Source organism: Salvelinus fontinalis, chromosome 1, assembly GCF_029448725.1.
Source record: "Salvelinus fontinalis isolate EN_2023a chromosome 1, ASM2944872v1, whole genome shotgun sequence".
NCBI lineage: Eukaryota > Metazoa > Chordata > Actinopteri > Salmoniformes > Salmonidae > Salvelinus > Salvelinus fontinalis.
Window position 1 is genome coordinate 3,288,872 of NC_074665.1, and position 11,110 is coordinate 3,299,981.

Below are 11,110 nucleotides of genomic sequence, written 5' to 3' on the forward strand. Positions count from 1 at the left end.
GCATTTGTGACAAAAATCACAGAATTGCCGTAGAAAAATCAAGCATTTTTTTAACCAAATATCACCAACATTCCCCGCAAAATCTCGAAGGGACCGATAAACGGTGGAGTCATCCGTGTCGCGGGGACTGAATTCACGGTAAACGCTGCATTCGTCGGATCAATTGGAAGCTCTGAGACTCACAGCTGTAATCGTTGCAAAAAGTGCTTCTAAAATGTATTGACATAAGTATTCACAGCGTTGTGTCCAATAGCTATTTCATTTTCAATTTATTAGCAAACATTTCTAGAAACATGTTTTCACTTTGTCATTATAGGGTATTGTGTGTAGATGGGTGAATAAAAGATTGAATCCATTTTGAATTCAGGCTGTAACGTAACAGAATTTGCAGTGTGTCAAGGGGTATCAGTACTTTATGAAGGCGCTGTAACTGCCATATAACTAGACCGAGACTGCCCCCATGTGTTACAAAGTATACATCGACATACAGGCTTTATAATCTTAATAGTATAAAAAAAACACCTCAACCACATTGGTGTTGGACATTTATTTCATACGCTCTTTATACAGTACGTGTCTGTCACATTTCATTCAAATTCACGTTAATTAAAAATAAAAAGGGCACACAAGTTGCGTAGTTGTGAAAAGACTTGCTACATTAGGAAACAATACGAGCGCCCATCTTCCTGTACGAACATCCAATGCTTTGTTTTCATTTACTTTTAAATAAACTCCATGATTCTGTCAATGTGCCCTTGTTATAAGTAGAAAGTAAAAAATTTGAAATGATCACAATAAATATGGACATAATTTCAACTCTGTACATGTTGTGATTACTAACCAGATCAGTCACCCAATACAGTCTTCGTTCACAATCGCTGCTGTCTTTGTCTGTTCCTCAGGCTAGAACGGATGGGGAAACAATATTTGTATATATATATATATATATATATCATTGTATATAGACTTATTTTTCTACTGTATGTTTGTTTTACTCCATGTGTAACTCTGTGCTGTTGTAGTATGTGTCGAACTGTTTTGCTTTATCTTGGCCAGGTCGCAATTGTAAATGAGAACTTGTTCTCAACTTGCCTACCTGGTTAAATAAAGGTGAGAAAAAAAATGTGTCCCATAATGCACCTTCATCCTGGAACATGCTTCAGAAGATCGTAAAGTCAGGGGAGTTAGTGTCCTTGCCTGTTTTTAAGACTCTGATCGACGACACTGTTTGTGACAACTGCAGTTGTTTCTAATCTTCAATTGTATCTTTAACTTGTGACACTTTGTCTTTTGTGTTTATTTGGTATTTTTCTGTAATATTTTATGGACACGGCTTCTATTTCCCTGTTTAGCACTCTTGCCAGGTCGCCCTTGAAAATAGTTTTTTTAAACTTAAAAATGGGTCTTACCTGGTTAAATAAAGGTTTAAAAAATAAAATAAGTACACCTTCGGTTCAGCATTAGAAATGTGTGGTGGACCCAAACATTTTCCCTACATATTATATTAATATTTACCCTCTATTCCACGTAATCACCAACTTTTAAAAAGTTATCACATTTGAGAAACCGTACAGCAGAAACAAAAGTGAAAAGATAAGTGCTAAAACGTTCCTGAGAAATACAGTATGGTTAAAAAAAAAGATCCCCCCCCCCCTCCCAGTTTACAGCCTCAGTTGAGGCATGACATCATCACTATGCGCCATCTTGAATAGAACGTGTGTCTATGCTGACATCACTGTTTTCCCAAAGCATTTCAAGCCACTCTACCCTACAACATTTCATACAGTTTTCTGTTGTAATCCAGTTTGGTTTCCGAGCAGGTACTTTTTCAGGATCGTAGCAATCTCTTCGGCGTTTTGTCGGTTTGCAGGCGACTGCGACAGCATTTTACTGATGACTTTATGCTGCAGCAGAAAACATATGGGACAAAATGAAGATACTGTGTACTCACTCTGAAACAAGTTGTATAGACAGGCAAACGGACAGTTGTCACCACTCCTTACCTCTAAGATAAACTTCTCACGGAAGTCAGAGGGAAATGTCTGTGTCCGCAGGCTCTGGAACACCTGTGATTAAATGGGGCAGAACTCCAGAGTAAGAAGTGATGCTTTAGAAGTCAATAGCTAGATTTCCATCCAATTGGCGACACATTTTCATGCGAATATTCTACAATCTGCATAAAAACAGCATTTTCCCACCAGAGATGTTTCCATCAACTTGTTTCAGATAAAAGGCTGTGATGACGTAGTGCACCTAGAAAACACTTTTAACACGATGATAGCAGACAGGGGGGGGGGTTACCACGATGATGATGATAGCGGAGAGGGGGGGTTACCACGATGATGATGATAGCGGAGAGGGGGGGTTACCACGATGATGATGATAGCAGACAGGGGGGGGGGTTACCACGATGATGATGATAGCGGAGAGGGGGGGTTACCACGATGATGATGATAGCGGAGAGGGGGGGTTACCACGATGATGATGATAGCGGAGAGGGGGGGTTACCACGATGATGATGATAGCGGAGAGGGGGGGTTACCACGATGATGATGATAGCAGACAGGGGGGGGGGGTTACCACGATGATGATGATAGCGGAGAGGGGGGGTTACCACGATGATGATGATAGCGGAGAGGGGGGGTTACCACGATGATGATGATAGCGGAGAGGGGGGGTTACCACGATGATGATGATAGCGGAGAGGGGGGGGGGGGGTTACCACGATGATGATGATAGCGGAGAGGGGGGGGGGTGTTACCACGATGATGATGATAGCGGAGAGGGGGGGGGGTGTTACCACGATGATGATGATAGCGGAGAGGGGGGGGGGGTGTTACCACGATGATGATGATAGCGGAGAGGGGGGGGGGGTGTTACCACGATGATGATAGCGGAGAGGGGGGGGGGTGTTACCACGATGATGATGATAGCGGAGAGGGGGGGGGGTGTTACCACGATGATGATGATAGCGGAGAGGGGGGGGGTGTTACCACGATGATGATGATAGCGGAGAGGGGGGGGGGTTACCACGATGATGATGATAGCGGAGAGGGGGGGGTGTTACCACGATGATGATGATAGCGGAGAGGGGGGGGGGGGGTGTTACCACGATGATGATGATAGCGGAGAGGGGGGGGGTGTTACCACGATGATGATGATAGCGGAGAGGGGGGGGGGGGGGTGTTACCACGATGATGATGATGATAGCGGAGAGGGGGGGGGGTGTTACCACGATGATGATGATGATAGCGGAGAGGGGGGGGGGGGTGTTACCACGATGATGATGATGATAGCGGAGAGGGGGGGGGGGGGTGTTACCACGATGATGATGATGATAGCGGAGAGGGGGGGGGGTGTTACCACGATGATGATGATGATAGCGGAGAGGGGGGGGGGTGTTACCACGATGATGATGATGATAGCGGAGAGGGGGGGTTACCACGATGATGATAGCGGACAGGGGGGGTAACACGATGATGATAGCGGACAGGGGGGGTTAACACGATGATGATAGCGGACAGGGGGGGTTAACACGATGATGATAGCGGACAGGGGATTACACGATGATGATAGCGGACAGGGGGGGGTTACGCGATAATGATAGCGGTCAGGGGGGGGGTTACGCGATAATGATAGCGGACAGGGGGGGGTTACGCGATAATGATAGCGGACAGGGGGGGGTTACGCGATAATGATAGCGGACAGGGGGGGGTTACGCGATAATGATAGCGGACAGGGGGGGGTTACGCGATAATGATAGCGGACAGGGGGGGTTACGCGATAACGATAGCGGACGGGGGGGTGTTACGCGATAACGATAGCGGACGGGGGGGGGGGGGTTACGCGATAACGATAGCGGACGGGGGGGGTTACGCGATAACGATAGCGGCCGGGGGGGTTACGCGATAACGATAGCGGCCGGGGGGGTTACGCGATAACGATAGCGGACAGGGGGGGTTACACGATGACGATAGCGGACAGGGGGGTTACACGATGACGATAGCGGACAGGGGGGTTACACGATGACGATAGCGGACAGGGGGGTTACACGATGACGATAGCGGACAGGGGGGTTACACGATGACGATAGCGGACAGGGGGGGGTTACACGATGACGATAGCGGACAGGGGTGGGTTACACGATGACGATAGCGGACAGGGGGGGTTACACGATGACGATAGCGGACAGGGGGGGTTACACGATGACGATAGCGGACAGGGGGGGTTACACGATGACGATAGCGGACAGGGGGGGTTACACGATGACGATAGCGGACAGGGGGGGTTACACGATGACGATAGCGGACAGGGGGGGTTACACGATGATGATAGCGGACAGGGGGGGTTACACGATGATGATAGCGGACAGGGGGGGTTACACGATGATGATAGCGGACAGGGGGGGTTACACGATGATGATAGCGGACAGGGGGGGTTACACGATGATGATAGCGGACAGGGGGGGTTACACGATGATGATAGCGGACAGGGGGGGTTACACGATGATGATAGCGGACAGGGGGGGTTACACGATGATGATAGCGGACAGGGGGGGTTACACGATGATGATAGCGGACAGGGGGGGTTACACGATGATGATAGCGGACAGGGGGGGTTACACGATGATGATAGCGGACAGGGGGGGTTACACGATGATGATAGCGGACAGGGGGGGTTACACGATGATGATAGCGGACAGGGGGGGTTACACGATGATGATAGCGGACAGGGGGGGTTACACGATGATGATAGCGGATGGGGGGGGTTATATGATGATGATAGTGGACAGGGGGGGGGTTATATGATGATGATAGTGGACAGGGGGGGGGGATATACGATGATGATAGTGGACCGCAATGATTGTCCAGTGAGAAGATTTTGGGCATGGTTTAACATGACACAGAACCAGATGTGAAAGCTACTGGGCATGGTTTAACATGATACAGAACCAGATGTGAAAGCTACTAGGGGGTGTTTAACATGACACAGAACCAGATGTGAAAGCTACTAGGCGGTGTTTAACATGACACAGAACCAGATGTGAAAGCTACTGGGCGGTGTTTAACGTGACACAGAACCAGATGTGAAAGCTACTAGGCGGTGTTTAACATGACACAGAACCAGATGTGAAAGCTACTGGGCGGTGTTTAACGTGACACAGAACCAGATGTGAAAGCTACTGGGCGGTGTTTAACGTGACACAGAACCAGATGTGAAAGCTACTAGGCGGTGTGCTCACCTCGCTCTTCTCTGAGAGAGTGGACATGTACCACAGGAGTTCAAACCATATCAGTCCCAGAGAGAATATATCCGTTTTCTCATCATATTTCCCCCCAGTCTTCTGGAAATACAAAAGTAATTTGTGGTTTGAGAGAGAATAACTAAACAGGAGTCCTTATGGACATGACCAGACATAAAATGTATGCACCCATGACTAAATCGCTTTTGATAAAAGCATCTGCTAAATGGCATATATTATGGCTAGACCAATCAATTTGTTGAGCTGAAAATATGATTGATTGGCTAAACAAAACTCCATTACCTGCTCAGGGCTGATGTAAAATGGTGTTCCTTTGTTGACAGTCCTGTACATTGATGCTTCACTCAGAGTGGTGATCGTGGTCACAAGACCAAAGTCTCCGATCTTCACCATGCCATCACTTCCAAACAATATGTTCTCTGGCTAAAAAAAAGAAAGAGATCATATTTATTAGGTGTCATTTTTCCATAAATGTCATAAATAATGTGGTTAACTTGGCATCTGAAAAACACAGGAAGACAGATTCTCACAAATACCTTTAAGTCTCTGTGAATAAGTCCTTCAGAGTGGATGTATTCCACTCCACAAACCATTTGCTGAAATATTCCAAGTGCCTTGTCCTTGCTTCTACCCTTATTTATGTTGATCCAGTCCTTCAGTGTCCCTCCCTCACAGAACTCCATCTGAATGAACAAACAAGTCCCGTCTCCATTTCTGAAGAAACAACAACCCACAAATACAGAAGTCAAGAAATTTTCTCAGGGACATAGTCAACTGAATTGATAAATACACACATAATGGTAAAGTGATTCACCTTGAGCTGGAATCAGTCATTGAGTGGTTTGCTTGGTCTTCGCTGGCTGTTTCAGACAGGTCTAAATCTGATTGATTTGTTACATGTGTAGATCCATCTCCCTGGTCTGAATAATTGTCAGAATCTTCTGAGATTCTAGACTGGACCGACGACCTAAGAGTTGAAAACAATAATATGCTCCTGAATTTAACATTTTTGATGATCACAAATGAATGAATCTAAATGGCAAAATTAGAATTAATACTGTCTTTACTAACTCTGTGCTGTAGCCTCCATCGACCCACTTGGCATCCTCAGACCAAGTCGTATAGTAGCGAACAATGTTAGAATGTTCCAAGGTAGCCAGTGCTTCCACTTCACGTTTTGCTTCTCTGTAAGAGATGGGAATCATAATTACAACATGTAAATGAACAGCTGATAGTTCCTAATGAGCATCAACTATAGCATACAGAAGACACACAACACGGTAAGAGGGATACACACTAGAGGTCGACAGATTAATCGGAATGACCGATTAATTAGGGCCGATTTCAAGTTTTCATAACACACTATTCATAACACGTTTAGGAGGAACAAAATGGGGATAGTAACGTCTTAGCCAATGACTGTATATATGAATGGACAAAGCCATTGATCACGTGACACCATTCATTCCTATGTGAAGACTCAACACTGAAGCCAAAGCCGTGTTCGAATACCCATACTAACATACTACATTTTTTTTTTTAGAGCTAAGCTAAGAATGACAGGAATACTCAAGTCAATAAACGTTGACTAGTTAGATAGCCTATAGTTAATATACTGGCAAGTTTGATGTATAACTACTAACATTAGGTAGCTAGCTAACATAACGGTAAATACTGCTGTAATGATATGCTATGTGGTTCGTAAGGACAGCGTAGCTAACATACTGCTGTAACGATATGCTATGTGGTTCATAAGGACCGCGTAGCTAACATACTGCTGTAACGATATGCTATGTGGTTCATAAGGACAGCGAAGCTAACATACTGGTACATACTGCTGTAACGATATGCTATGTGGTTCGTAAGGACAGCGTAGCTAACATACTGGTACATACTGCTGTAATGATATGCTATGTGGTTCGTAAGGACAGCGTAGCTAACATACTGGTACATACTGCTGTAATGATATGCTATGTGGTTCGTAAGGACAGAGTAGCTAACATACTGCTGTAACGATATGCTATGTGGTTCATAAGGACAGCGTAGCTAACATACTGCTGTAACGATATGCTATGTGGTTCATAAGGACAGCGAAGCTAACATACTGGTACATACTGCTGTAACGATATGCTATGTGGTTCGTAAGGACAGCGTAGCTAACATACTGGTATATACTGCTGTAATGATATGCTATGTGGTTCGTAAGGACAGCGTAGCTAATATACTGGTACATACTGCTGTAATGATATGCTATGTGGTTCGTAAGGACAGCGTAGCTAACATACTGGTACATACTGCTGTAACGATATGCTATGTGGTTCGTAAGGACAGCGAAGCTAACATACTGGTACATACTGCTGTAACGATATGCTATGTGGTTCGTAAGGACAGCGTAGCTAACATACTGGTACATACTGCTGTAATGATATGCTATGTGCTTCGTAAGGACAGCGTAGCTAACATACTGGTACATACTGCTGTAATGATATGCTATGTGGTTCGTAAGGACAGCGTAGCTAACATACTGGTACATACTGCTGTAATGATATGCTATGTGGTTCATAAGGACAGCGTAGCTAACATACTGCTGTAACGATATGCTATGTGGTTCATAAGGACAGCGTAGCTAACATACTGCTGTAACGATATGCTATGTGGTTCATAAGGACAGCGAAGCTAACATACTGGTACATACTGCTGTAACGATATGCTATGTGGTTCGTAAGGACAGCGTAGCTAACATACTGGTATATACTGCTGTAATGATATGCTATGTGGTTCGTAAGGACAGCGTAGCTAATATACTGGTACATACTGCTGTAATGATATGCTATGTGGTTCGTAAGGACAGCGTAGCTAACATACTGGTACATACTGCTGTAACGATATGCTATGTGGTTCGTAAGGACAGCGAAGCTAACATACTGGTACATACTGCTGTAACGATATGCTATGTGGTTCGTAAGGACAGCGTAGCTAACATACTGGTACATACTGCTGTAATGATATGCTATGTGGTTCGTAAGGACAGCGTAGCTAACATACTGGTACATACTGCTATAATGATATGCTATGTGGTTCGTAAGGACAGCGTAGCTAACATACTGGTACATACTGCTGTAATGATATGCTATGTGGTTCATAAGGACAGCGTAGCTAACATACTGGTACATACTGCTGTAATGATATGCTATGTGGTTCGTAAGGACAGCGTAGCTAACATACTGGTACATACTGCTGTAATGATATGCTGTGGTTCGTAAGGATAGCGTAGCTAACAAATTGTCAGCCAACATAACGTGTAACTTATTTGAAAAGTAATTACTTTATTACATTGCTCAACATTTGTCATAATTAGTTAAAGCAATGAATTTGTATCCGCTTTCGTTGTACTTCGGCTGCATATTCTCCGCCATTTTCTTCAAATCTGAAAACGATGCGAAGCCACGACCATTTCCTGAAGAATTGCATTATGGGCCCTAAAGTGTCCCAGAAATCGTGTCCCCTGCTTGTATACTTCATATTTTGGCGAATATAGTATGACATCCGAGAACTTCTGGCATACTAACTACATCCATACTACGACCAATAGGTATACTATATACTCAATTCACATCACAAATAGTACAGTTAGTATGAGAATTCAAACACAGCTCATGAAAACATGGCATCTCATAGAAACATAACATGCAGATTGAGCTACTCCAGGAAGTGACGTTGCAGGCTAGCTCAGTGCTGCCCCCTCTTATTGAGTAACTCATGTTGAAGGCCGACCGGGGTACTGCAGGCTGCCATTTGCAACTAAACTATCCATATAACTTCTTCTGTGTGTGATTTTAAAATAAATCGTTTGAAGGACATCTGGTGTATTAGAAGCAACTATTGGTAAACAATTGTCTTTGAATTATGTTTTTTCAAGGTTTTCCACATGGAAAAATGGCAATCTATTTGATTTGACCATAACGGAGATCCTGTTTTCCTGCTGCAGTACCACAGTCGGCCTTTAACTTTGTGGCTTCAACGAGGGGGCAGTCTTTCTCCTCTGGTCTTACCCCATATTCTGCACAATCTTCACGGCGTACGTTTTTCCATCCAATTTGTGTTGGGCTTTAGTGACACACCCAAAGCCTCCTGCACCCAGAACACTCAATAATTTGAAATCTTCGGAAAACCTGAAATCAAAACATAATTCAGATCTTGAGTATTATAATAGTGAGGGTAGACTATGGTGAATGTTTTAATAGTGAGGGTAGCCTATGGTGAATGTTTTAATAGTGAGGGTAGCCTAGGGTGAATGTTTTAATAGTGAGGGTAGAAAAGAGGTAATATGCGTTTTTCTCTTTATTCACAGGTGAATGGGATCTTAGTACTATTGGTCAGGTGGTCCTATTGGTTACCCAGGAACAGTTTGATTAATAAAGACATAATAATAAAGGTTAATAAAGGTCTACCTGGAGCTTTCAGTCAGTCTGATGAAAATATCTTGATCATCACTGGAGAAAAAGAGAACACTTTCAAATTCACCCGCCCCATATCAATTAAAACCTCCTTCCCCAAATATATCAATTAAAACCTCCTTCCCCAAATATATCAATTAAAACCTCCTTCCTCAAATATATCAATTAAAAACTCCTTCCACAAATATACACTGCTCAAAAAAATAAAGGGAACACTAAAATAACACATCCTAGATCTGAATGAATGAAATATTCTTATTAAATAGTTTCCTCTTGCAGGAACTGCTGACACACTCCAGCCACATGAGGTCTAGCATTGTCTTGCATTAGGAGGAACCCAGGGCCAACCGCACCAGCATATGGTCTCACAGGGGGTCTGAGGATCTCATCTCGGTACCTAATGGCAGTCAGGTTACCTCTGGCGAGCACATGGAGGGCTGTGCAGCCCCCCAAAGAAATGCCACCCCACACCATGACTGACCCACCGCCAAACCGGTCATGCTGGAGGATGTTGCAGGCAGCAGAACGTTCTCCACGGCGTCTCCAGACTCTGTCACATGTGCTCAGTGTGAACCTGCTTTCATCTGTGAAGAGCACAGGGCGCCAGTGGCGAATTTGCCAATCTTGGTGTTCTCTGGCAAATGCCAAACGTCCTGCACAGTGTTGGGCGGTAAGCACAACCCCCACCTGTGGACGTCGGGCCCTCATACCACCCTCACGGAGTCTGTTTCTGACCGTTTGAGCAGACACATGCACATTTGTGGCCTGCCGGAGGTCATTTTGCAGGGCTTTGCCAGTGCTCCTCCTGCTCCTCCTTGCACAAAGGCGGAGGTAGCGGTCCTGCTGCTGGGTTGTTGCCCTCCTACGGCCTCCTCCACGTCTCCTGATGTACTGGCCTGTCTCCTGGTAGCGCCTCCACGCTCTGGACACTACGCTGACAGACACAGCAAACCTTCTTGCCACAGCTCGCATTGATGTGCCATCCTGGATGAGCTGCACTACCTGAGCCACTTGTGTGGATTGTAGACTCCGTCTCATGCTACCACTAGAGTGAAAGCACCGCCAGCATTCAAAAGTGACCAAAACATCAGCCAGGAAGCATAGGAACTGAGAAGTGGTCTGTGGTCACCACCTGCAGAACCACTCCTTTATTGGGGGTGTCTTGCTAATTGCCTATAATTTCCACCTGTTGTCTATTCCATTTGCACAACAGCATGTGACATTTATTGTCAATCAGTGTTGCTTCCTAAGTGGACAGTTTGATTTCACAGAAGTGTGATTGACGTGGAGTTACATTGTTGTTTAAGTGTTCCCTTTATTTTTTTGAGCAGTGTATATATATATATATATCTCAATTAGAAACTCCTTCCCCAAATTCAAAATGAAACGT

General features: G+C 44.8%; 1 protein-coding gene across 1 annotated transcript in view; it reads right to left on the reverse strand.

Annotated features, from left to right (window-relative positions):
• Positions 1–1,655: 1,655 nt before the first annotated feature.
• The window catches only part of LOC129865109 (eukaryotic translation initiation factor 2-alpha kinase-like), a 16,547-nt gene continuing 7,092 nt past the window's right edge, over positions 1,656–11,110 (reverse strand). Inside the window, exons 4-12 of the mRNA XM_055937631.1 lie at positions 9,715–9,756; positions 9,316–9,435; positions 6,335–6,448; positions 6,078–6,230; positions 5,800–5,977; positions 5,546–5,686; positions 5,243–5,344; positions 2,004–2,066; positions 1,656–1,904 (exon numbers count right to left, since the gene is read on the reverse strand). Coding sequence (XP_055793606.1) covers positions 1,779–1,904; positions 2,004–2,066; positions 5,243–5,344; positions 5,546–5,686; positions 5,800–5,977; positions 6,078–6,230; positions 6,335–6,448; positions 9,316–9,435; positions 9,715–9,756 — 1,039 coding nt within the window. The 3' untranslated portion in view covers positions 1,656–1,778. The remainder of the gene's footprint in view (positions 1,905–2,003; positions 2,067–5,242; positions 5,345–5,545; positions 5,687–5,799; positions 5,978–6,077; positions 6,231–6,334; positions 6,449–9,315; positions 9,436–9,714; positions 9,757–11,110) is intronic.